Here is a 27,987-nt window from a genome sequence, read left to right as displayed (position 1 = left end):
ATGGAACATTTCTGGAATATTTTATTTCAGCACATGAAACCACCACTTTAGTTGTTGTGTTTTTTTGTTGTTCAGAAAAGATATTTATGGGTCTGTATGATACAACCCCTTCCATCACCTGAGCATCATAATGTTGATAGTTAAATGCAACCCAATTGATCATAGCCAAAGTAACACACTTTAAAGATTACAGAATGTAATAAGCCTTTCATTTAAAAAAAACACCTGATTATATTTTCATAAAGTATTATCTTGTGTAGTTTTATTTTATAGCATTTGTAACAATGTGAATACAGGTTCTCTGCATTATATTGGTAAAGTAAAGCATCAACACCATTGAAAAATTGCTTTACTGAAATAAGGTATGAAATGTCCCCTCAGAATACAACAACTGCACTTTGAGAACTAGTGAAAATGGTTAACTATTCAAATGCAATCCATGATTATTTTGAAAGTCTGGAGATTCGCTCATAGTATTTGCATATGGCAGTTACAAACACTTTTCACTTGGTTACAAAACTAAAATAGTATTGCAGTGATATTTTCTCTTGAAGGCAAACAACAAATGAGGTGAGATGGCATTACAGATTTCAGACCATCTTGGAGCAGCAGATACATTATTTACTATTATTACTTCGAGGTTTGCTTGTTTTGGGCCTTTATTAATCCTGGACATCGAAGTAGTCAATCGCCGGCTCTTCCTTGACTGCCTTGGACCAGCTGCTCACACCATCAGTCCTGATGACAAACAAGAACCACAGTTAACTAGCTGTAGCTGGATAGTTACAAGTCATTGGGAGCCTACAAACTAAGGTCCAATTCAGGCCCAGGTCCTCAGTTCCAATTTAGGCCTGTGTGTGTGTGCGTGCGGAGTCTTTCAGTGTGTGGAGTGAGGAGTCTTTCATTGAACACCCTAGTCATTGGTGACTCCATTACCCGCAGTATTAGACTTAAAACGAATCATCCAGCGATCATACACTGTTTACCAGGGGGCAGGGCTACCGACGTTAAGGCTAATCTGAAGACGGTGCTGGCTAAAGCTAAAACTGGCGAGTGTAGAGAGTATAGAGATATTGTTATCCACGTCGGCACCAACGATGTTAGGATGAAACAGTCAGAGGTCACCAAGCGCAACATAGCTTCAGCGTGTAAATCAGCTAGAAAGACGTGTCGGCATCGTCTCTGTCCCCCTCCCAGTTAGGGGGAGTGATGAGCTCTAAAACAGTCTCACAACTCAATCAATGGTTGAAAACTTTTCTGCCCATCCCAAAAGATAGAATTTGTAGATAATTGGCCCTCTTTCTGGGACTCACCCACAAACAGGACCAAGCCTGGCCTGTTGAGGAGTGACGGACTCCATCCTAGCTGGAGGGGTGCTCTCATCTTATCTACGAACATAGACAGTGCTCTAACTCCTCTAGCTCCAGAATGAAATAGGGTGCAGGCCAGGCAGCAGGCTGTTAGCCAGCATGCCAGCTTAGTGGAGTCTGCCATTAGCACAGTCAGTGTAGTCAGCTCAGCTTTCCCCATTGAGACCGTGTCTGTGCCTCGACCTAGGTTGGTCAAAACTAAACATGGCAGTGTTCGCCTTAGCAATCTCACTAGAATAAAGACCTTCATTCCTGCCTTTATTGAAAGAGATCGTGATACCTCACATCTCAAAATAGGGCTACTTAATGTTAGATCCCTCACTTCCAAGGTAGTTAGTCAATTAACTAATCACTGATCATAATCTTGATGTGATTGGCCTGACTGAAACATGGCTTAAGCCTGATGAATTTACTGTGTTAAATGAGGCCTCACCTCCTGGTTACACTAGTGACCATATCCCCCACGCATCCTGCAAAGGCGGAGGTGTTGCTAACATTTATGATAGCAAATTTCAATTTACAATTTAAAAAAAATAATAATTTGCATAATACCCTAGATGCAGTCACACCCCTAAAAACAAAAAAACATTTGTCATAAGAAACTAGCTCCCTGGTATACAGAAAATACCCGAGCTCTGAAGCAAGCTTCCAGAAAACTGGAACAGAAATTGCGCTACACTAAACTGGAAGTCTTCCGACTGGCTTGGAAAGACAGTACCGTGCTGAATCGAAGGGCCCTCACTGCTGCTCGACCATCCTATTTTTCCAACTTGAGGAAAATAAAAACAATCCAAAATGTATTTTTGATACTGTTGCAAAGCTAACTAAAACACAGCATTCCCCAAGAGAGGATGGCTTTCACTTCAGCAGTGATAAATTCATGAACTTCTTTGAGGAAAAGATCATGATCCGTGTGGCTCAAATGGTAGAGCATGGTGTTTGCAACGCCAGGGTTGTGGGTTCGATTCCCACGGGGTACCAGTACGGAAAAAATGTATGAATGCACTACTGTAAGTCGCTCTGGATAAGAGCGTCTGCTAAATGACTAAAATGTAAAACATTAGAAAGCAAATTACTGACTCCTCTTTAAATCTGCGTATTCCTCCAAAGCTCAGTTGTCCTGAGTCTCCACAACTCTTGACACATTGATGAAAATAATCATGGCCTCTAAACCTTCAAGCTGCATACTGGACCCTATTCCAACTAAAATACTGAAAGAGCTGCTTCCTATGCTTGACCCTCCTATGTTGAACATAATAAACGGCTCTCTATCCACCGGATGTGTACCAAACTCACTAAAAGTGGCAGTAATAAAGCCTCTTGAAAAAGCCAAACATTGACCCAGAAAATAAAAATAACTGAAATCGGCCTATATCGAATCTCCCATTCCTCTCAATTTTTTTGAAAAAGCTTTTGCGCAGCAACTCACTGCCTTCCTGACAAAAATGTATCCATGCTTTTGTCACTTCTAGGTTAGACTACTGCAATGCTCTACTTTCCGGTTACCCGGATAAAGCACTAAATAAACTTCAGTTAGTGCTAAACAGGGCTGCTAGAATCTTGACTAGAACCCAAAAAATTGATCATATTACTCCAGTGCTAGCCTCACTACACTGGCTTCCTGTTAAGGCAAGGGCTGATTTCAAGGTTTTACTGCTAAACTACAAAGCATTACATGGGCTTGCTCCTACCCATCTTCCCGATTTGTTCCTGCCGTACATACCTACACGTACGCTACGGTCACAAGACGCAGGCCTCCTAATTGTCCCTAGAATTTCTAAGCAAACAGCTGGAGGCAGGGCTTTCTCCTATAGGAGCTCCATTTTTATGGAATGGTTTGCCTATCCATGTGAGAGACGCAGACTCGGTCTCAACCTTTAAGTCTTTATTGAAGACTCATCTCTTCAGTAGGTCCTATGATTGAGTGTAGTCTGGCCCAGGAGTGTGAAGGTGATACGGAAAGGCACTGGAGCGACGAACCGCCCCTGCCTGGCCGGTTCCCCTCTCTCCACTGGGATTCTCTGCCTCTAACCCTATTACAGGGGCTGAGTCACTGGCTTACTGGTGCTCTTCCATGCCGTCCCTAGGAGGGGTGCGTCACTTGAGTGGGTTGAGTCACTGACATGGTCTTCTTGTCCAGGTTGGTGCCCCCCCCCCCCTTGGGTTGTGCGTGGCGGAGATCTTTGTGGGCTATATTCGGCCTTGTTTCAGGATGGTAAGTTGGTGGTTGAAGATATCCCTCTAGTGGTGTGGGGGCTGTGCTTTGGCAAAGTGGGTGGGGTTATATCCTGCCTGTTTGGCCCTGTCCGGGGGTATCGTCGGATGGGGCCACAGTGTCTCCCGACCCCTCCTGTCTCAGCCTCCAGTATTTATGCTGCAGTAGTTTGTGTGTTGGGGGGGCTAGGGTCAGTCTGTTATATCTGGAGTATTTCTCCAATCTTATCCGGTGTCCTGTGTGAATTTAAGTATGCCCTCTGTAATTCTCTCTCTCGGAGGACCTGAGCCCTAGGACCATGCCTCAGGACTACCTGGCCTGATGACATCTTGCTGTCCCCAGCCCACCTGGCCGTGCTGCTGCTCCAGTTTCAACAGTTCTGCCTGCAGCTATGGAACCCTGACCTGTTCACCGGACGTGCTACCTGTCCCAGACCTGCTGTTTTCAACTCTCTAGAGACAGCAGGAGCAGTAGATACTCTGAATGATTGGCTATGAAAAGCCAACTGACATTTACTCCTGAGGTGCTGACCTGTTGCACCCTCGACAACCACTGTGATGATGATTATTATGATTATTATGATTATTATGATTATTATTCGACCCTGCTGGTCATCTATGAACATTTGAACATCTTGGCCATGTTCTGTTATAATCTCCACCTGGCACAGCCAGAAGAGGACTGGCCACCCCTCATAGCCTGGTTACTCTTTAGGTTTCTTCCTAGGTTCTGGCCTTTCTAGGGAGTCTTTCCTAGCCACCGTGCTTCTACACCTGCATTGCTTGCTGTTTGGGGTTTTAGGCTGGGTACAACACTTTGTGACATCAGCTGATTTCAATGTGTGAGTGCAAAGATGCATGCCTACTTGCTGCTATGTTGTTTGATATGGGCAATGGGTGGGGGAGCCCTTGAGACCCCTGTATCTCTCTCTATCAGGGATGTCAGGGTTGAGTTAGGACAGGCAGACTTCCCCCTGCACACAGGAAAAAGTACAGTTACAGCATATCCTCAGAATAGCAGAGGCACAGCACTGTCTGAATTGTTCACAATACACACCCCTTCATACAAAATATATCCAGCTGATACTGTTGCAGACAGTAATTACAAAGTATTTTTAAAGCTACAACATGGATCTATTTTGAGATTGTCATAGATTGTAAGGCGCATGTGGAGGCGTTACCTGATGGCGGTGATGACCACGTTGCGTTTGGGTTCACTGTCGTAGCTCACGCTCTCTACGTTGTAGACCTCAGACAGCTCGTGGACTATCTTCCTGTGCTCTCTGTTCATGGGGGGGAAGCAGTGGCTCCTCTTGGACAGTTTACCCTGAAAACGGGTTACACACACACACACACACACACACGTCACTCAAGACTTCATGTTTCCACTATGAAAGATTGTTCCGAGTTACCATTTGATTTAACCTCTTACATCTACACGTTCCGCTAGCGGAACGTCTGCTCCAATATCCAATGATGGGCGGGGCGCGAAATACAAACTCCTCTAAAATCCGAAAACTTCCACTTTTCAAACATATGACTATTTTACACCATTTTAAAGACAAGACTCTCCTTTATCTAACCACACTGTCCGATTTCAAAAAGGCTTTACAGCGAAAGCAAAACATTAGATTATGTCAGCAGAGTACCCAGCCAGAAATAATCAGACACCCATTTTTCAAGCTAGCATATCATGTCACATAAACCCAAACCACAGCTAAATGCAGCACTAACCTTTTATGATCTTCATCAGATGACACACCTAGGACATTATGTTATACAATACATGCATGTCTGTTCAATCAAGTTCATATTTATATCAAAAACCAGCTTTTTACATTAGCATGTGACGTTCAGAACTAGCATTCCCACCGAACACTTCCGGTGATTTTACTAAATTACTCACGATAAACGTTCACAAAAAGCATAACAATTATTTTAAGAATTATAGATACAGAACTCCTCTATGCACTCGATATGTCCGATTTTAAAATAGCTTTTCGGATGAAGCACATTTTGCAATATTCTAAGTACATAGCCCGGCATCACAGGGCTAGCTATTTAGACACCCAACCAGTTTAGCCTTCACCAAAATCACATTTCCTATAAGAAAAATGGTCTTACCTTTCCTGTTCTTCGTCAGAATGCAGTCCCAGGACTTCTACTTCAATAACAAATGTAGGTTTGGTCCCAAATAATCCATCGTTATGTTCCATCAAGACGTTTTGTTCGTGCGTTCTAGACACTATCCCAACGCTAAATCTCGGCCACGAGCATGGCGCAGAATGTGACAAAAAATTTCTAAATATTCCATTACCGTACTTCGAAGCATGTCAACCGCTGTTTAAAACCAATTTTTATGCAATTTATCTCGTAGAAAAGCGATAATATTCCGACCGGGAATCTACCTGTCTGTATACTGAGGGAAAAACCGAAAGCCGGGGGCGGGGCGGGTCGCGAGCGTAAGGCTTAGTCCACTGAGTGACCACTTAGCTTTTGCTCTCCTTTGTTTCAGCCAGGGCTTTGAATTACGTCATTCCTGTTTTTCCCGGGCTCTGAGACTCCATTGGAGACGTGGGAAGTGTCACGTAACAGCAGAGATCCTTAGTTTTTGGAAGAGATGTCAAAGAAAGAAAATAAAAGGTCTGACAGGGTACTTCCTGAACAGAAGCATCTCAGGTTTTTGCCTGCCATAGGAGTTCTGTTATACTCACAGACACCATTCAAACAGTTTCAGAAACTGTGGAGTGTTTTCTCTCCAAAGCTAATAATTATATGCATATTCTAGTTTCTGGGCAGGACTAATAATCAGATTAAATCGGGTACGTTTTTTATCCAGCCATGAAAATACTGCCCCCTAGCCATAAGAGGTTTAAATAAATGTTGTCGTAATAAACATCGCAAGCTACCGAAGCTGATTCACTGGGCATTATGCTGACTAAAGTTGTATTTTCCAATGTTCAGAACCAAAAGGGATAACCAACGACAAATAGAACCTTTAGCAAACATCATCAATACCCATCGTAATACCCAAGGACATTAAAATATTTAAAGTCTTTCCTGCACTCCTTCAACTAAGGGGACCAGAAGCTTTTAGCTAAATGCAGACTACGCAAACTGAAGGTCCTCTAGTAAGCTGGTAGCGGTTTAGGGAAACCCAGTCATGTATAGGGAAATGCTGGCCCTGTATAAAGTATTTAAATCCAACACCATCTCATCTAACTGCTCTTAAATAATACACACTGTACTCAATTTAAGTGGTGGGTGACATTTCATGCCAAAGAGGCGTGTGTTTATTCTTGTCCCTGTGCTTTAATTCTGTGTTAAATTCACCCCATCTGTGTTCAAAATGGCAACCTATTCCCTATTTAGTGCACTACTTTTGACCAGGACCCATAGGGCTCTTAGGGAATAGGGTGTTATTCTGCACACAACCTAAGTCTATTGGTCCCTTACCTTGCTGGCCAACTCAACCAGATTCTTGATCTCCTCTTCAACCTCGCTGACAAACTTCAGATCTTTTCTAAATTTGGAAAAATAAGAAATACGTTATGTTGTGGTAAAGCAGTGGAGAAGGTGGAAAGTTAAGTTCCTCAGCGTACACATCACGAACAAACTGAAATGGTCCACCCACACAGACAGCGTGGTGAAGGCGCAACAGCGTCTCTTCAACCTCAGGAGGATGAAGAACTTTGGCTCGTTACCAAAAACAAACTTCTACAGATGCACAATCGAGAGCATCCATTCGGGCTGTATCACCGTCTGGTACGGCAGCTGCTCCGCCCACAACCACAAGGCTCTCCAGAGGGTAGTGAGGTCTGCACAACACATCACCGGGGGCAAACTACCTGCTCTCCAGGACATCTACAGCACCCAATACCACAGGAAGGCCAAAAAGATCATCAAGGACAACAACCACCCGAGCCACTGCCTGTTCACCCCGCTATCATCCAGAAGGCGAGGTCAGTACAGGTGCATCAAAGCTGGGACCGAGAGACTGAAAAACAGCTTCTATCTCAGACTGTTAAACAGCCATCACTAACATTGAGTGGCTGCTGCCAACATACTGACTCAAATCTCTAGCCACTTTAATAATACAAAAATGTATATAAATGTATCGCTAGTCACTTTAAACAATGGCGCTTTATATACTCTACATTACTCATCTCATATGTATATACTGTATCTATACCATCTACTGCATCTTGCCTATGCCGCACCATCGCTCACCCATATATTTATATGTACATATTCTTATTCATTCCTTTACACTTGTGCGTATAAGGTAGTTGTGAAATTGTTAGATTACTTGTTAAATATTACTGCACGGTCGGAACTAGAAACACAAGCATTTCGCTACACTCGCATTAACATCTGCTAACCAGGTGTATGTGACCAATAAAATTTGATTTGATTTAAAGACGATCCATCAATGAAATGTGAAAATGGTGTCTCAAAGGGCACCGGTAGTGGCTCGAAGTACATCGGTGCCATCAATTAGCCTTCAAATTGGGAAATACTATCCCCATAACATGCACACGAAGAAAAATATCTGAGAACATGTTTGGCATGCATTAATAATACATTACATGTATTGGTACACCACCTGGCATCTACTCGGAGGCTGTCACTATACGTGGAGGAGGAGGTGCGGATGTTGAAGGGGTCCACTGAAGGAGAAATCTGCAGGGCCACAGCCAATCGCCTGTCAGGACACATACACACAACTAAACATGGGCAGACATTAAAGGTCCACTGATCTAAAGACTAGAACAGGAAAAGGCTCTGACGTTGACTGCACAGTTAAAGAAAACAAAATCAATTAGACAGCCTAAAGCGACGTGCTATCAAGTGGCTGTCTGTGTGCAGGGCTCCAAACTAACATTTTCCCCTGGTGCCACTAACCTTTTCAGTTGTTGGCACCAGCACATGGTTTGGTCACACCAAGTTTTTACCCCACAGCGTTAAGCAACAGGAAAAACATGTGTAATCACTTTATAAAGTCATTCACAGTGCTTTAGATGGTATGATAGAATACTGAGATGTTAGGCTATTTAAAAAATGTGTTGTTTCATCTAACATGTCTAAGAATCCGGTGATTGTCATGAATTGTGGGTTGACAATAGGGTATTGTTATATTTTACTCTTAAAATATATGACTCCAGAATGTTGTTGTTCAATAGAAATGAATTTGCCTTATTTATGTGAACTAAAACCATATGCAAAGTATTTTGGGGCCAATTCACCACGAGGAAGTGAAAGTGATCTAATGTGTTAAGAGTTAACACTAAATATAATATCCAGTGCTAGTAGCCATTTCTTAAATCTATCAGAAGGTAATATCCATTTTTTTTTTGCAATTGTAGCCTACTACCCTATGCACTCGCAAGGGCCGATGTGCATTCTGCTTTCGCACGCTTCGCATCTCAAAACTATATCAAATTTCTTGCGATCGGTTGTAAAATAGTCTATTTAACAGTTTCAACAGTAGTTACTTCCATAGCTGTGTTTTTCCAGCAATTGGGTTATTTAAAAAAATAATTCCCGGGGCGCACAACGGGCGGAGAGAGATCGGCTCACTCATCACAGCAGCAGGCCCTGCTGTGGTTGCAGTCTGTAGCCCTGCTGTGTGCGAGCGCACAACAGCTGTGCAAAAACTGACCTGTTCCTTTCCAGTGCAGCACACCCTTCATCACACTCCAACCTGAGACGGAACACAGAGACATTCAAATAAGCTGGAAACGGTACACTCATATTTTGTACAAGGTGAATAACTTTTGTATGCTATAAGCTTTGAGTCAGGTTTGGTCCCATCTTACTTGGTCTGTTTCATCTCCTTCTTAGTGATGAGACCGATGTCTACAGAGTCACCCAGCTGCATGTCAGACAGCTTACTGGCCATGGCAATGGCTGCATACCTACAGCACAGGGACACATACTGGTAACCACTGTTTGGCACTGCATGCACAGTCAAGTTCAGAAAAGTGCACATGGAATAAGTGATAACTCTGGTTTAGAGCACGCATTCAAGTTCGTTGTTTGATTCTACTGTACAGGCACATAAGGACGCACACCTCTGATGGGCACTGGCTGCCTCCGTGCACACTACCATTTCCTTTCTCCGGCCGCAGTCACACTGTAGCGCCACCTGTGGGACAGACGTGGAAACTGACATGAAACCCTGGCCACAAGAAGAAGACTGCCGCAGTCCAACACGGCTGCCTGTATCTCCACGTCTGACCCATGTGCCCGAGTATTTGAAGAGTTACGGTGATTTCGGGGGAAAATCTCCATATGTTTAGTGTCAGAATGTCACCCAAAATGTAGTGCAGTCTCTCTATAGCACAGGTGCCACATTTTTTTTAAATTAGCCTTTATTTAACCTGGATAAAATCCCTCGAGTCAGTTGGTTGAACATTTCGCTTTTTGTACCTTGGCAGCGCAGGTGTTGCGTGGGCAGCTGGTGCCCTTGTGGCAAGGGGCGTTGCAGGGGTGGCCACAGTCGGCGCGGGGCAGCACACAGGGCTGGCGGCAGGCGCCCTCGGCCAGACATTCTCCCCGGTGGCAGATGCGCCGGCAGCGGTGGACGTCACACAGCAGCACCTTGTTGCAGGTCAGACCACAGGAGATGTCCTGCAGGTGGCACGGAATGTTGCTCCTTTGCTGCGGGGGAAGAGAAGGCTTTAGTGAAGTATCCCAAATAGCACCCTATTCCCTATATAGTGCACTACTTTTGACTATGGCCCATAGGGCTCTGGTCAAAAGGAGTGCACTATATAGGGAATAGGGTGCAATTTAGGACACACACTATACTTTCAAAGGGAAGCCGGTTGAAGGTTAGATAGATGCAGCCAATAAGCTAATATCAGGAAAGTTACCTCATGCTTTCCCATGCACCACTTCTGAGTGAGGTAAGTACAGGGTGGGCAGTTCTCCTCACTGTGGCAATTATGGAACACTGAGGACATAGACAGTATGAGACGAGACCGAAGAATAAACATTCTCAGGCACTATAAAGAGAAAAGTTTCATCCCAAATGGCACCCTATACATATAGTGCCCTAAATAGGAATGCAGCTCGTAAGAGATGTCATGACTTGCAGTCTTCCAGGTGAATTGTAGTGATTTCTTTGGTTCTAGAGGTAGCTCGATTCTTTACCTTGGTGGTCACACTTGTGCCTCCTGGTACACAGGTTCTTACACTCTAAGGGCTTGGTGCCACAGGCGATTGGGGGGAACAGGACAGTCCCCCCACAGTGGCACGCCAGCTCATCAAAACCTATACACAGGAAACAGGCAGGCAATCAGAGGGACATGGCCTATGACAACCGGTCTGGCATGTTACTTAGCTACTGGGGCCATGTGATCTCAATGATCAAGACAATGTACTGTATCACACCAACACATGTTGATGTCAATTGGAGATTAAGTGAAAATTAAGTGGATGTTAAGATTCACCCCCAAAAGTCCACTGGTATAGTAAATGGACTTCCTACCTTGTGAAATAGGATGTGCTCTAGACTTAAGCGAGATAAGATATGGTGAGGAACATTGCCATTTGAACCACAAAGAATCGCAAAGCCTGGGTAAAATGACTAAATTAACTTTGGCGTCTGTGCATCTGCTGGCATGTGAATATCTGTTGGCAGTGCCACTGGGAACTTTGACTGGAACTCACTGGTTTGCCAGCAGGGCTGGCAGTTCCCACGGTGACAGAGCTCTTGGCAGCGGTGGAGGCCACAGTTGAGCTTGTAGCCACAGACCAGAGAGCATGTGTGTTCTGCACCCTGTAGGGCGGGGGGGGGGGCATATGTCAGTGTGACACCAGCTAGATAGTAGGCAGGCACATCTGGATGCCCTCTGTAGTGCCATCAATTCATTCCTAATAACTACTACCAAATTAATTCAGATAACTAGTGTATGACTTTTACTTCCTGACTGTTCTTTACAAACTGGGTGCCACACACTGCTTTCTATCACTCACCACACAGCACAGCTCGCCACATTTGTGTCGGCCACAGGAGCGCTTCTTGAGGCAGCGCTTCTCACAGGTAAAAATCAGTCCATCTACAATTTGGAGGAAGGAAAGAGATGAGGACATTATGACAATGGAGGAGGCACTTAAGTACAAGAAAAATCTACTTTTAGTAAGTACAGTGGCTACACCCCCCCCCCAGGAATGAAAAAAATCTCACCTTCATTCTGGATGGTTGCACAGGGAACATCCTGGGAAAAAAAAAGGTCTTCAGGGATGCTCATTGGTAGAACAGAATAAAACCTCCATTTGCAAACGTGCACAATCTATACAGAACTATTGAAATTGGCGCTGGAGGAGATGGCTGCCATTTTACAGTCCCTTAACCAATTGTGCTAGTGTGTGTTTTTTCACGTTATTTGTAACATATTTTGTAGATAATGTTTGACACCGTGTCTTATGACCGAAAAGAGCTTCTAGATATCAGGACAGCGATTACTCACCCCGTATTGGAGGAATACTTTTTCCTTTAACGAGTCGGACGGGAAGGATTTACTTCAGACGCCCGACAAGGCCCTCATCCCCGTCATTTGCAGGAGAAACAGAAATATCGGGGACGAAGGTCTGGGTGCCTTGTAAGGATCTGGCGGTGAGCGGGTCATCTCCATTTACCATCGGTCCTATTAGCCAACGTACAATCAATGGAAATTAAAATAGACGAACTACGATCACGTATATCCTACCCACGGGACATTAAAAACAGTAATATCGTATGTTTCACGGAGTCGTGGCTGAACGACGACATGAACAACATACAGCGGGCGGGTTTTAAGCTTTTTCGGCAGGATAGAACAGCAGCCTCTGCTAAGACATGAGGTGGCAGTCTATGTATATTGTAACAGCTGGTGCACTAAACCTAAGGAAGTCTCGAGGTTTTGCTCACCTGAGGTAAAGAATCTCATGATAAGCTATAGACCACATTATTTACCAAGAGAGTTTATCTATATTCTTGAAAGCTGTCTATTTACCACCACAAACTGATGCTGGCACTAAGACCACACTCAATGAGCTGTAAACCGACATAAGCAAACAGGAAAACGCTCATCCAGAGACGGCGCTCCTGGTAGCCGGGTACTTTAATGCAGGTACACTTAAATCAGTTTTACCAAATTTCTATCAGCATGTTAAATGTGCAACCACAGGGGAAAATAAATAAATAAAAGAAACTCTAGACCACCTTTACGCCACACACAGAGACACATACAAGCTCTCCCTCGCTCTCCATTTGGCAAATATGACCATAATTCTATCCTCCTGATTCCTGCTTACAAGCAAAAACTAAAGCAGGAAGCACCAGTGACTCGGTCAATAAGAAAGTGGTCAGATGAAGCAGATGCTATGCTACAGGACTATTTTGCTAGCACAGACTGTAAAATATTCAGGGTTTTCCGATGGCATTGAGGAGTACACCACATCAGTCACTGGCTTTATCAATAAGTGCATCGACGATGTCGTCTCCACAGTGACCGTACATCCATACCCAAACCAGAAGCCATGGATTACAGGCAACATCTGCACTGAGCTAAAGGCCAGAGCTGCCACTTTCAAGGAGCGGGACTAACCCGGAAGCTTATAAGAAATCCTGCTATGTCCTTCCGACAAACCATCAAACAGGCAAAGCATCAATACAGGACTAAGAACCGAAACATACTACACCGGCTCCGACACTCATCGGATGTGGCAGGGCTTGCTAACTATTACAGACAAAGTGAAGCACAGTCGCGAGCTGCCCATTGACACAAGCCTACCAGATGAGCTAAATTACTTCTATGCTCGCTTCCAGGAAAGTAACACTGAAACACGCATGAGAGCGAGCATCAGCTGTTCCGGACGACTGTGTGATCACGCTCTCCGCAGCAGATGTGAGTAAGACCTTTAAACAGATCAACATTCACAAGGCCAGACGGATTACCAGGACGTGTACTCCGAGCATGCGCTGACCAACTGGCAATTGTCTTCACTGACATTTTCCACCCGTCCCTGACTGAGTCTGTAATACCAACATGCAGATCACCATAGTGTGTGACCAAGAACACTAAGGTAAGCTGCCTAAATGACTACCGACCCATAGCACTCACATTTGTAGCCATGAAGTGCTTTGAAAGGATGGTCATGGCTCACAACAACACCATTATCCCAGAAACTCGAGACCCACTCCAATTTGCATACCGCCCCAACAGATCCACAGATGCAATCTATTTCACTCCAAGCTGCCCTTTCCTACCTGGACAAAAGGAACACCTATGTGAGAATGCTATTCATTGACTACAGCTCAGCGTTTAACACCATAGTGCCCTCAAAGCGCATCACTAAGCTAAGGCCCCTGGGACTAAACACCTCCCTCTGCAACTGGATCCTGGACTTCTTGACGGGCCGCCCCCAGGTGGTAAGGGAAGATAACACATCCACCACGCTGATCCTCAACACAGGGCCCCTCAGGGGTGCATGCTCAGTCACCTCCTGTACTCCCTGTTCACTCATGACTGCATGGCCAGGCACGACTGCAACACCATCATTAAGTTTGCTGATGACAACAAGTGGTAGGCCTGATCACCGACAATGATGAGACAGCCTATAGGGAGGTCAGAGACCTGACCGTGTGGTGCCAGGACAACAACCTCTCCCTCAACATGATCAAGACAAAGGAGTTGTCGCTGTTCGCTGCACTGGCACCCCAATGGTGGAACAAGCTCCCTCATGACGCCAGGACAGCGGAGTCAATCATCACCTTCCGGAGACACCTGAAACCCCACCTCTTTAAGGAATACCTGGGATAGGATAAAGTCATCCTTCTAACCCCCCCCCCAAAAAAAGATAGATGTACTATTGTAAAGTGGTTGTTCCACTGGATATCATAAGGTGAATGCACCAATTTGTAAGTCGCTCTGGATAAGAGCGTCTGCTAAATGCTGTAAATGTAAATGAGTTGATTATGTACTACAGGAAAAAGACTGAGAATGGGGGCGTGCTCATCGACGGGGCTGTAGTAGAGCAGGTTGAGAGCTTCAAGTTCCTTGGTGTTCACATCACCAACAAACTATCATGGTCTAAACACATTAAGAAGAGGGCACGACAAAACCTATTCCCACTCAGGAGACTGAAAAGATTTGGCATTGGTCCTCAATAGGTTCTACAGCAGCACCATAAAGAGCATCCTGACTGGTTGCATCACAGCCTGGTAGGGCAACTGCTCGGGCTCCGACCGCAAGGCACTACAGAGGGTAGTGCGTATGGCCCAATACATCACCGGGGTCAAGCTTCCTGCCATCCAGGACCTCTATACCAGGCTGTGTCAGAGGAAAGCCCTAAAAATTGTTAAAGACTCCAGCCACCCTAATCATTGACTGTTTAATCTACCGCACGATAAGCGGTACTGGAGCGTCAAGTCTAAAAGGCTTCTTAACAGCTTCTACCCCCAAGCCATAAGACTCATGAACAGCTAATCAAAGGGCTACCCAGAACCCTCTTTCACACTGCTGCTACTCTGTTTATCTATGCAGTCACTTTAACTCTACCTACATGTACATATTACTTCAAATACCCCGACTAACCGGTGCCCCCACATATCAACTCTGTACCGGTACCCCCTGTATATAGCCTCGCTATTGTTATTTTACTGTCGTTTAATTATTTGTTACTTTTATTTTCTATTTTTACCTTAACACTTATTTTTTCTTAAAACTTTGTAAAGCATTGTTGGTTAAGGGCTTGTAAGTAAGCATTTTACTGTAAGGTCTACACCGATTGTATTCAGCGCATGTGACAAATACAATTTGATTACATTTGAAGATTAGCCCTCACAATACAAGCATGATTCAAACACCATAGATGTACAGTACTCCTTTTTTGGGACTAACATTGATCTTAGAGCCACATCTGCATTTGATGGTGGAGGTGAGTGAGCAGGGGCCACAGCAGCCCTCATGGCACAGCTTCTCACAGATGTGGATGGTCTCTGTAATGACATGGGGGAACAAGTCAACACATTTAAATCCCATAGAGAGAACATACGTGGACACACTGTCGGTCTTACCGTTGGATCCACAGGGCAGGGGTTTGTTGCAGGTCTTGCCACAGGAAGGGATGGGGTCAGAGCAGCTGCGGCGCTCGGGGTAGCCCAGCTCCAGGAGCTTGGCCAAGACCGTCTGCCCACAGGGGCAACTCCTCACCAGCCTGGGGGAGCGTGGGCACGGCTGGCACGGCCCACGGTGGCACACCTGCTTGCATCGGTGGGCCTCACAATCCAACATCCTGGGAGCAAGAAAATATTGCAAATCAGAATATCAATCAATAATATACAAGGCATGATTGGAGCAAGGAAAAGGATGCTCCGCAAATCTGGCAAAGACATTACTGACTAATCTTCAGGCGGAAATAGATCATATTCCCAAAGTAGTAAACTACAAAGTTGTTTCCTATCTGCTGGTTAGAACTTACTTGCCACATGCTTTCTGACAGGAGAAGTGTCCTGAGCCGTCAAAGCAGTCTTTATCCGTCCCACACAGCACCTCCCGAGAGACAACACCACAGTAGCACACTGCAACAGCACGTCAGCAAGTCAAATGTTAAGAAAAACAGGAGACTGCATCAGTGTAACGCATTACCACAGCTAAGACATTGAGACCAGGACAAAGTCATCACTTTTTTATATTATGTGGAACTTCTTGTAGTATCTCACCCTGCTGGACCTGTAGTTGGCACGGCTGGCACAGTCCGCTGTGGCATGCCTGGGTACAGGTGTGTTCAGTACAGTTGAGGATCAAGTCACACTGCTTGTCACAGTGGATGGCAGTGGCCTGGCCACACCGCATTGGCTGACTGTAGAGAGAAGTATGGATGTATTTTATTGTGAGTGGGGTGGGCTGAGGTGCAAAGTTTTTCCTATACCAATTGTTAAACCTTAGTAATAGTGACACAGAAATGACGAACATTTGGCAGCCTAAGCTAAGGTACAGTTGAAGTCTAAATACACTTAGGTTGGAGTCATTAAAACTTGTTTTTCATCCATTCCACAAATTCCTTTAACAAACTGTAGTTTTTGCAAGTTGGTTAGGACATCTACTTTGTGCATGACACTAGTCATTTTTCCAACAATTGTTTACAGACAGATTATTTCACTGTATCACAATTCCAGTGGGTCAGAAGTTTATGTACACTAAGTTGACTGTGCCTTTAAACAGCTTGGAAAATTCCAGAAAATGATGTCATGGCTTTAGAAGCTTCTGATAGGCTAATTGACATCCTTTGAGTCAATTGGAGGTGTACCTGTGGATGTATTTCAAGGCCTACCTTCAAACTCAGTGCCTCTTTGCTTGACATCATGGGAAAACCCAAATAAATCAGCCAAGAAAAATTGGATACCTCCACAAGTACGGTTCATCCTTGGGAGCAATTTCCAAACGCCTGAAGGTACCACGTTCATCTGTACAAACAATAGTACGCAAGTATGAACACCATGGGACCACGCAGCCATCATACCGCTCAGGAAGGAGAAGCGTTCTGTCTCCTAGAGATGAACGTACTTTGGTGCGAAAAGTGCAAATCAATCCCAGAACAACAGCAAAGGACCTTGTGAAAATGCTGGAGGAAACAGGTACAAAGGTATCTATACCCACAGTAAAACGAGTCCTATATTGACATAACCTGAAAGGCCGCTCAGCAAGGAAGAAGCCACTGCTCAAAAACTGCCATAAAAAAGCCAGATTACGGTTTGCAACTGCACATGGGAACAAAGATCGAACTTTTTAGAGAAATGTCCTCTGGTCTGATGAAACAAAAATGGTCATCGTTATGTTTGGAGGAAAAAGGGAGAGGCTTGCAAGCCGAACACCACCATGCCAACCGTGAAGCACAGGGGTGGCAGCATCATGTTGTGGGGGTGCTTTGCTGCAGGAGGGACTGGTGCACTTCACAAAATAGAGAACATCACGAGGAAGGAAAATTATGTGGATATATTGAAGCAACATATCAACACATCAGTCAGGAAGTGAAAGCTTGGTCGCAAATGGGTCTTCCAAATGGACAAAGACCAAGCATACTTCCAAAGTTGTGGCAAAATGGCTTAAGGACAAAGTCAAGGTATTGGAGTCGCCAACACAAAGCCCTGACCGCAATCCTATAGAAAATTTGTGGGCAGAACTGAAAAAGCGTGTGCGAGCAAGGAGGCCTACAAACCTGACTCAGTTGCACCAGCTCTGTCTGGAGGAATGGGCCAAAATTCACCCAACATATTGTGGGAAGGTTGTGGAAGGCTACTCGAAACGTTTGACCCAAGTTAAACAATTTAAAGGCAATGCTACCAAATACTATTTGAGTGCATGTAAACGTCTGACCCACTGTTCTGTGATGAAAGAAATAAAAGCTGAAATAAATCCCTCTATTATTCTGTCATTTCACATTCTTAAAATAAAGTGGTGATCCTAACTGACCTAAGACAGGGAATTTTTACTAGGATTAAATATCAGGAATTGTGAAAAACTGAGTTTAAATGTATTTGGCTAAGGTGTATGTAAACTTCCGACTTCAACTGTATGTAAATAAACAGTGGGTAAGTTAGTACGATGTAGACATTTGTCTAAGTCCCAAAAGGTGTAGTGCACTACTTTTGACCAGATCCCCATGGGCCCATTTTGGGACTATGGTGCCATTTGGGACAAACATTAGGTCAAGAGGATATACAGTACCTGGTTCTTCCACAGATGCAGGCTTTGGTGACAAAGGCAGGACACTGTGGACAAGGCCCAGGGTGACACAAGCTGCAGAGACAACCACAGTGGCAACACAATCAAGACAACCACTTCCTGTTGTTGAACTACAGATTGTTATGTGGTGGTGGGATGAGGTTTGTTATGTATGCGTTGGGTTGTGTCTCACATGTTACAGGGGTGCTTGCAGTCCGCGCCGCTCCTCTTCTTCCCACACATATCTCCACAGCTGTGTGGGATCTCGCTACGCTGGAACTCCGGGTTGGTCACTTTGCCTGCCAATCACACCAGAATAAGGAAACACAGTACAGAGAAAGAACTCTGGACAAGGAAATTGATTTCTACTACTTGTTTATTTTATCAGGTCAGTGTCTTTGAGATGATTAAACTTTATTCGTTTTGTACCATGGCATTGTTGAATAATCATGATTGTCTTGAAGGGCATTCTAGAGCAGTGGTTCTCAACTGGTTTTGCCTTGGGACCCAAATTGAACCACGTTGTCCCAGTCATGAACCAATATTCGCATTGCATTATTTCCTTGTAATGCACGTTATAATTCAATGGCTATGAAGTTCATTCTTACATGTTCTATGTTTGAGCAGCTTTTGAAAGCAAAAGTTGAATTGAAAACATTCCTTGTTGAATTCGATTTTTATAATATCAAGCTAGGACTGATGGTTTGGTTAGCTAAACTAGAAAGTATGTTTGGTTACCCAGGCAACTATTATTGCAGCTATCTAGTAAACTTGCAAGCTACTTCAGTGGATGTTGAACACATTTCTAATGTGTTAAATCATAGCCTGGTATAAAATGTAAACGGTCTCTGGAAAATAATGCAACTCCATGGAGGGTGCAACGCCACGCATTAGCCATTGTATTATACTGTGCATTATAGGGAATTACACAACGGGTGATTCTAATCCTAAATGCTGATTGGTTAAAGACCTCATTCCAGCCAGTGTTTATTCCACCAATTACCACAGGCTAAATCTATGACCTTAAAATGACTAATCTGTTCCATCTGACTGCGCAATCCACGGTCTCAGCCAAACCAGGCAATTTATAAACTTGATCCCCACTATAAAAAAAAGGTATCTAGACATTATCTCACTTCTTTTAGACTAACATTTAGTTTCAACCGCGGAGACTTGCCTTGGTCGGTCTAAGACATTTGAATCATTGAATTTGAACGTTGAAACAATCTCCAGCTGTTCCATAGTAATGAACGCGTCAGGAGTTGGGATGAGACAGGCAGGCAGCGTTTCTCAGCCAGTCAAAATCATGAATCAGCTGGCATCATTTTTATGGTCCCGTGTGGCTCAGTTGGTAGAGCATGGTGTTTGCAACGCCAGGTTTGTGGGTTCGTTTCCCACGGGGGACCAGTACGAAATTATGAAAACATATGCATTCACTACTGTAAGTCGCTCTGGATAAGAGCGTCTGCTAAATGACTACAGTGTAAATGGACATATATAAAGAATGTTAATTGAAAAAAGGTAAAACGAAACGAAGTACATCCAGTTTGCAGTCTTTCCAGCTTCAGTTTGAAGTGATTGTGTTAGCTGTGTTGTTGGCTAGCTCCTCTGAACAACAGTGTCCTGACCAGAGAGCACATTTTCTATGCCAGGCAAAACACACCTCATTAGCTCATTGTTATGGATGTATCAAAATAAATGTCTCTAGAAAACAGCTTGAACAAATGCAAACGCAGCTACTTTGCTGTTATTCTGGATGCACTTTTTGACGTGACTAAGTTAGCTACAGTTGGCTAGCTAGCAAGCAAGGGATAAGAACTCTGCCAGTCAGTACGGCAATGAAACATTTAGAATGAACGTTACAGAACAAAAAGACTGCACGACTGGGTTATGTCTCTAGCAATCGAACGAACAACCAGGGCTGTGGAGGTCACACAATTGTCATCCGGTGATTGTCAAGCAAATAACTGTCGGTCTCACGGTGATTTACAATGAACATAAACACATTTAGCATCTCCTGGCTTCCACACATTTTAAAAAGTAATAAATCCATGTAATATAGTCTAGGTCCTGATGTGCCAAATGTCTGTGGGAAACACCATTTCATTTAGCAGATAAGATTTGTTTACAAATCCATAGCATTATTTTATAGTATGAAGAATACAATTGAACAAAGCTGAATAAAATATAAATTCTCTCCAAAGGATTTAAGGGTGTGCGCACATGCGTCTATTCTGTGTTGAGCGGTTAACAAAGAAATAGGTCCTCTTATATGCTTAATTTAGAGTTATTAACTTTAGTTGTTCTACAAACGTACAAAAGTTGTTGTAAGCTCTGCTTAGTTTTTTGTGCAGGCTGAACACATTCCAATTGTCTCTCATTCACAATTTGACAAGCACTTGATAATGCCTTGAATTTCACGGCGGCATCCCATTTGTGGCCGTAATCGGGGACGCAACTGGGCGCTGATGAAAACAAGATGAGTAGGTCTAACGAAGAGCAAAAGCACTAGCCTATGTCAATCTACTATCCCCCATATTACAAAAGTCGACCTATTCTATTCTGTGCGAGAAATAAATATTCCAAACAGTCTGGGACAGTTGATGGATGCGATAGATCCCAACTTAATACAACCACTAGCATGGAGAAAGAAAAAAAAAAGTTTAGGCAATGTGGCTGACCCAACAGATCATAATGTTTAGCTTAAAATGTTGATAGCCTAATAGTTTATTTCTTCACATTATAAGCGCAGTAATGCGCACATGCTAGTAGGCTAAAAGCGCGAATGTTCCATTAGCGGAAAACACCATTACCAAAAGTGACCGCAAATGCAATTATGCATGTAATGCTTTTATTATGAAGGTGAATTTTTATGGTGACAATTATCTTCCCCAAACTTGAAACTCACACGCTGCTTATACAGTGGCAAAAAAAATTACGTGAACCCTTTGGAATTACCTGGATTTCTGCATAAATTTGTCAGATGAAGATCAGATCAAATTTTAAGTCACAACAACAGTGTGCTTCAACTAATAACAATTATTGTATTTTTCTTGTATATATTGAATACACAATTTAAACATTCACAGTGTAGGTTGGAAAAAGTACGTGAAGCCCTAGGCTAATGACTTCTCCAAAAGCTAATTGGAGTCAGCAAACTTGGAGCCCAATCAATGAGACGAGATTGGAGATTTTGGTTAGAGCTTCCATGGCTAAAAAACCCACTAAATTTGAGTTTGCGATTCACAAGAAGCATTGCCTGATGTGAACCATGCCTCGAACAAAAGACATCTCAGAAGACCTAAGATTAATAATTGTTGTCTTGCATGAAGCTGGACAGGGTTACAAAAGTATCTCTAAAAGCCTTGATGTTCATCAGTCCATGGTAAGACAATTTGTCTATAAAATGGAGAAAGTTCAGCACTGTTGCTACTCTCCCTAGGAGTGGCTGCAAGAGCACAGAGCAGAATGCTCGAAGAGGTTAAGAAGAATCCTAGAGTATCAGATAAAGACTTACAGAAATCTCTGGAACATGCCAACATCTCTGTTGACGAGGCTACGATACGTAAAACACTGAACGAGAATGGTGTTCATGGTAGGACTCCACGGAAGAAGCCACTGCCGTCCCCCCAAAAACATTGCTGCACGTCAGAAGTTCACAAAAGAGCACCTGGTTGTTCCACAGCGCAACTGGCAAAATATTCTGTGGACGGATGAAACTAAAGTATAGTTGTTTGGAACGAACACCCAACACTATGTGATAGTTGTGATAAAAACCTTATTAAAACATAGGCCTATGGGCTAGGCAACATGAGGCGTCTGAAAAGTTGATTTAATCTGGTCTTTACATATACTAAATAATGTGACATTTGTTTCGATTTAGAATTGACCATTATCATGCACTTGTATCGAAACACAGGCAGCGGGGGGGGGGAAAAAAAAACAGGTAATCTACGCACTTACAGTTGAAGTCGGAAGTTTACATACACTTAGATTGGAGTCATTAAAACTAGTTTTTCAACCACTCCACAAATTTCTTGTCAACAAACGATAGTTTTGGCAAGTCGGTTAGGACATCAACTTTGTGCATGACGCGTAATTCTTCCAACAATTGTTTACCGACAGATTATTTCACTTATGATTCACTGTATCACAATTTCAGTGGGTCAGAAGTTTACATACACTAAGTTGACTGTGCCTTTAAACAGCTTGGAAAATTCCAAGAAATTATGTCATGGCTTTAGAAGCCTCTGATAGGCTAATTGACATCATTTGAGTCAATTGGAGGTGTACCTGTGGATGTATTTCAAGGCCTACCTTCAAACTCAGTGCCTCTTTGCTTGACATCATGGGAAAATCCAAATAAATCAGCCAAGAAAAATTGGAGACCTCCACAAGTCTGGTTTATCCTTGGGAACAGTTTCCAAACACCTGAAGGTACCACGTTCATCTGTACAAACAATAGTATGCAAGTATAAACACCATGGGACCACGCAGCCGTCATACCGCTCAGGGAGGAGACGCGTTCTGTTTCCTAGAGATGAACGTACTTTGGTGCAAAAGGTGCAAATCAATCCCAGAACAGCAGCAAAGGACCTTGTGAAGATGCTGGAGAAAGCAGGTACAAAAGTATCTATATCCACAGTAAAACGAGTCCTATATCGACATAACCTTAAAGGCCGCTTAGCAATGAAGAAGCCACTGCTCCAAAACCGCCATAAAAAAGCCAGACTACGGTTTGTAACTGCACATGGGGACAAAGATCGTACTTTTGGAGAAATGTCCTCTGGTCTGGCGAAACAAAAATAGAACTGTTTGGCCATAATGACCAATGTTATGTTTGGAGGAAAAAGGGGGAGGCTTGCAAGCCGAAGAACATCATCCCACCCGTGAAGCACAGGGGTGGCAGCATCATATTGTGGGGGTGGCAGCATCATGTTGTGGGGGTGCTTCGCTGCAGGGGGGACTGGTGCACTTCACAAAATAGATGGCATCATGAGGCAGGAACATTATGTGGATATATTGAAGCAACATCAACACATCAGTCAGGATGTTAAAGCTTGGTCGCAAATGGGTCTTCCAAATGGACAATGACCCCAAGCATACTTCCAAAGTTGTGGCAAAATGGCTTAAGGACAACAAAGTCAAGGTATTAGAGTGGCCATCACAAAGCCCTGACCTCAATCCTATAGTACATTTGTGGGTAGAACTGAAAAAGCTTGTGGAAGGCTACCCGAAAAATTTGACCCAAGTTAAACAATTTAAAGGCAATGCTACCAAATACTATTTGAGTGTATGTAAACTTTTGACCCACTGGTAATGTGATGAAAGAAATAAAAGCTGAAATAAATCATTCTCTCTACTATTATTCTGACATTTCACATTCTTAAAATCAAGTGGTGATCCTAACTGACAGAAGACAGGGAATTTTTACTAGGATTAAATGTCAGGAATTGTGAAAAACTGAGTTTAAATGTATTTGGCTAAGGTGTATAAACTTCCAACTTGAACTGTAAATAGCAAATGGAGGACGCTTTGGCGGCAGGTAGGCTAGTGGTTAGAGCGTTGGGCCAGTAACCAAAAGGTTGCTTGATCGAATCGCCGAGCTGACAAGGTAAAAATCTGTCGTTCTGCCTCTGAGCAAGGCAGTTAACCCACTGTCTCCTGGCGCAGAAGACATGAATGTCGATTAAGGCAGCCCCCCGCACCTCTCTGATTCAGAGGTTAAATGCGGAAGACATTTCAGCTGAAGGCATTCAATTGCACAACTGACTAGGTATCCCCCTTTCCCCCGTGGTTTATTTTCATGCCAGCCAGGTAGCCTATACTCCTGTTGTAAATATAAGCAATGTGCTTAATATTAGGAGAGTTGAGAAATAAATATAGTAGGCCTAGCCTATAGAAAGCTGATGGGATCCTCTTTTTATTAGCGTCCATCACTCTTGTTTTCTCCCGCAATTGCATAGCCTATAGAAACGTTGCTCATGAAGTGTTTGATTTTCAAATAGATTTGCATTGATTTTATAATTACAGGGACAACAGAGTGCTGAGTACCAGGCAGTTAGCACGCTTGGTAGCCTACTAATGACCATCAGCAGTATCAGAGTTTGGAGAAGCCTAACTACTGTGACTAATCATTCAAGTGAAATTTGACTGTCTCGTGAGGCGGTCATACGGTCACCGCAACAGCCCTAGTTGCAACCTTAGATTTGTGTTGGGACTATAGCGTGTGGAAGGATGAAAAAGTATGATTAATATATCAAGATAGCGTTTTTACAGAAAATATGTCAATCATTATTTGAATATGTTGGTAACCCGTTGTATAAAAGTGATAATGCCCTCAAAGCCTTAGTTTGGAGGATATATTAGCACGGTTTGCCGGGCCTCGACGATCTCAGGCCTTATCACTTAAATAATGCATGCTCTAGAATGCCCTTCAAGCCAATGCGAAACGAGTCATTCATTATTTTCCATAGAACGCATAACCCCTTGTTGATTATCCCTTACATAATGCGCAAAGCATCTCAACGAGAGAGAAAGAATAGGGATGCACTACTGTCTGAGAATAATGACTATTAGCTAATCACTTACCACAGAAGCACTTGTAGGTGTTTGGGGGTTGGAAGACAACATTCTGACAAGCTGGACACCTCCACCCATCATTTGTTTCTGCAAATCAGAGCAAAAGCTTGCATTTCACATATAGAATCCTTCACAGATCTCTTTTAGAATGATGGTTATCCACAATATGTGCACTACATCTTAAATAAAGTTGTAATATACAATATATTGTGACATTGTTAGTACAGAAGTAACAGCGCACTTTAGCTGCAATTAAGATAATAGAAGGCCACTGCAATTAGGATAAGGTCACTGAGGCCACATTTTTGCTAGTGGATATTGTAGCCTCATCTGTCGTGCAAAATTTGCACTCCTGTATTGTCTGGGTGGAGCAGCAATGTGCTATCTATGGAGGACTATTGTGTTAAAACTCATGAATAGATGCACAGCTGAATGAGTGACTATTGGGCAGCGCTTAATTGGACACGTGTCTGCCTGTTTATCTGTTCGGCCTACCGTCTGCCTGTGAGGCTGGGGAGCGGGCCCACTTCTTGATGCAGTTGAGATGGAAGACATGGAAGCAGCTGAGACAGCTCCAGACAGGTGCCATCACCCTGATCACCTCACAGCACACCATGCACTCATACTTCTCCTCAGACAGCTGCTCAATCAGGCAACCTGGACAGAGATGGAGAGTCACTAGACTCCAAAACATAACCAGCACCAGTCCAGGAGGGTAAGAGCCAGAGTGGACCATAACTGGAGTAGTCTTAATAATGATGTTCAATCCAAATGGCATCCTATTCCCTATGTAGTGCACTACTTTTGATCATGGCTCATAGGGCTTTGGTTAAAAGTAGTGCACTATGTAGAGAAAAGGGTGCCATTTGGAACATACAATGATCATGATAACTACTCTCAGAACAAACTCATTCACAAATGACCGATCTAATAAAAAATGTTCAGATTTTCTTTAGCTTAGTGTTTTCATTTGGTTATTTTTTTTCTGTGAAACTGCCCTCTCACCTGTCTGTGTCTCCTTGCTCTTGTTGGGCATGTTGTCCCTTCTCTTCTGCCCAGGCCTGTAGTCATAGTTGGGTGTTCTCCTCTGGCCTCTGTCCTGCAGGGGGGTGCATTTCCCCTGACCCCTCCAGTTGGGCTCTTCTTTAGTGCTGGGGCGCAGTTTGTCATGATGGGCAGGAAGGATGTCTCTGCCGCTGGCTCCCCTTTCAGACTCCTTCCTCTCCTGGGGATATTCTTTGATCGGCCCCTGGCTTCGCTTTGGCTCTTGGAATTTATTTTGAGGGTCAACACGGGGGTTCCTGTCCTTGGTCCTACCGCCTTTACGGTTTCTGGTTCCCATTTCTAATGATCGGGTTTCTTCTCTGGGCTCAACCGGATCCCAGCCTCCGCCCCCTCCTCCTGTAGTATGGTTTTCCTGGTTCTCCTGCTTGTCCAGAGAATGAGGTGGTCCTTTATAGCTCCTCTCTCCTCTCCGTGGCTCCTGGCTGAACCTCCGGGGCTTTTTAGGCCGGGTGTCCTGGTGGTCTTCGTGGGCAGGCCCCACCTCTCCCCCCCGGCCCCCAGGGTCTCGACGCCAGCTAGGCCCGTCTATGGGGGGTCCCCTCTCCATGTGGAGTGTTCCAGGCCTGTAGCCTCCACCACCACCAACCAGTCCATGGTAGCCCCCAGGTAAGCCAAGGGGCCCAGCGCCAGTTTCAACTCCAGGCCTATTCCACCTCGGATTCCGGCCCCTTGAGCCCCGGCCACCTCGCCCACAACTTCCATTACCCCCTCTTCCTCGACCCCTCTGTACATCCTCTCTGTGGTGGGGAGGAGGATGGAAATTTACTAGGACATTGTCATGGACATGAGATGATTTGACCCCATGGTGAAAATGGTCTGGCTGCTGCGGTGGCAGTGGGACATAATTATTAGGACTACTCCAGGTACGGTTGTGGTCCACTCTGGCTCGACCCCTCCTGGACTGGTGTTGGTTATGTTTCTGTCGTGATGAAGGCCCATCTGGATTCAAATCCGGAGAGTCTATACATGAAAAGTCATAACCTACGGGTTACTGAGTGGCTTAACATGAGTAGCAACCACTGTGTTAACAAACTTGACAGGCTGCAAGTACATCCTTGACACTTTACTCCAAAGACAAGGCGTTTATGTTGACATCTTCGTTCGCCTTGTCTTTGGAGTCCTGTCAAGGATCTGAGTATGACAGATCACCTCTTTTGGACTTTGATACTAGAGCACGTCATCTCGTTTGTTAGGCTTAGTCAACTATCATCACACAAGTAGGCAACAACGTTCACTATTTGTTAGAGGTTCCCACTGGCTTTCCTTAGACAAGCAAGGGCATAGCCATTGCTAAAAGTCCGCATGAGTCCACCAATACCTAGCTTAGGCTATGTAGCTAACTAGCCAGCTTCTCAAGCTAAAGTTAAATGAACACGCGTCTAACAGTGTGGCCACACTGACAACCAAAGACTAGCGAAGTGAGTCACTGAGTGGTAGAATGTGTCTCTGTCCGCTAGCTTGCTAACTAGTTAACGTAACGTTAGTTAAGCTAATGTCGAGTGCAATTTCACAACAACGCTTAAAACAAACCCTGTAATTTGACTTTGATATGATTTAGCTAAAGAGCATGCGTTCTAACTAAAGGGTTAACGTTAGCTATTCTCTTTAAAACTAAAAGGAGCAAGCTAACTAGCCATCAAGCCAAGTTAGCTGCTAGCTACGCTACCGTTACATCTTACCTGTGACTGAGCACTCAGCCATTCAACCCCAGCTGATGTAGTTGGCAGTGGCTCACGTTCTTCTCCCACGCGAAGGTTTTTACAGTTGTTGGGAGATTAAATGGCACTGTTTGCATTTATTATTCCCACAATGAAACATAATAAAACGTCTCCTCTTCTTACATAATTGCTATCTCTTGTCTTGTGGTTGGCACGAGCTCCGACGATTCTCCCAGATGGGGTTTGAAGTTATGTCACCCAACTTTATTGAGACTCACGGGCAGGACTGTCCGTCCTTCTGCTTGGAATAACCAGCAGGGGGACCCTTGGTCATCATGCACCATGATCCACAGTGTCACCAGTTACCATTGGGTGATACTTTTT

The 27,987-nt window shown here is 44.0% G+C and overlaps 1 protein-coding gene across 3 annotated transcripts; it reads right to left on the bottom strand.

Moving 5' to 3' along the window:
- Positions 1 to 3: 3 nt before the first annotated feature.
- LOC115154756 (transcriptional repressor NF-X1) lies at positions 4 to 27,899 on the bottom strand. Of its 3 annotated transcripts, none has more exons than XM_029701307.1 (24): positions 27,625 to 27,896; positions 25,886 to 26,905; positions 25,376 to 25,537; positions 24,890 to 24,967; positions 18,492 to 18,597; positions 18,302 to 18,373; positions 16,297 to 16,436; positions 16,056 to 16,155; positions 15,652 to 15,869; positions 15,476 to 15,573; positions 11,779 to 11,809; positions 11,568 to 11,650; positions 11,262 to 11,370; positions 10,743 to 10,862; positions 10,463 to 10,542; positions 10,017 to 10,247; positions 9,659 to 9,732; positions 9,404 to 9,502; positions 9,247 to 9,288; positions 8,191 to 8,289; positions 7,041 to 7,107; positions 4,766 to 4,911; positions 4,451 to 4,558; positions 4 to 738 (listed from the first exon to the last, which is right to left on the bottom strand). In XM_029701307.1, the coding sequence occupies exons 1-24, from the start codon at positions 27,644 to 27,646 to the stop codon at positions 663 to 665; spliced, it is 3,381 nt and encodes a 1,126-aa protein (XP_029557167.1). In that variant the 5' UTR covers positions 27,647 to 27,896; the 3' UTR covers positions 4 to 662. The 3 variants fall into 3 exon arrangements, 2 of the variants coding, with proteins under 2 accessions (XP_029557167.1, XP_029557175.1); XM_029701315.1 differs by having other exon boundaries at positions 650 to 738; positions 4,447 to 4,558; positions 27,625 to 27,897; XR_003867941.1 differs by lacking the exons at positions 4 to 738; positions 4,451 to 4,558 and having other exon boundaries at positions 4,875 to 4,911; positions 8,174 to 8,289; positions 27,625 to 27,899.
- Between the last annotated feature and the right edge of the window lie 88 nt (positions 27,900 to 27,987).

Source organism: Salmo trutta, chromosome 2 (genome assembly GCF_901001165.1).
Source record: "Salmo trutta chromosome 2, fSalTru1.1, whole genome shotgun sequence".
Classification (NCBI taxonomy): Eukaryota; Metazoa; Chordata; class Actinopteri; order Salmoniformes; family Salmonidae; genus Salmo; species Salmo trutta.
This window is presented reverse-complemented; position numbering and strand designations above follow the sequence as displayed.

Coding starts and splice junctions, on each gene's coding strand:
- LOC115154756 (XM_029701307.1), bottom strand. CDS start 27,646: ATGGCTGAGTGCTCAGTCACAG. Junction 15,574..15,651: donor CCTGCCCTGTGGATCCAACG/GTAAGACCGACA, acceptor ATGTCATTACAG/AGACCATCCACATCTGTGAG. Junction 9,289..9,403: donor AAGGAGATGAAACAGACCAA/GTAAGATGGGAC, acceptor GTTCCGTCTCAG/GTTGGAGTGTGATGAAGGGT.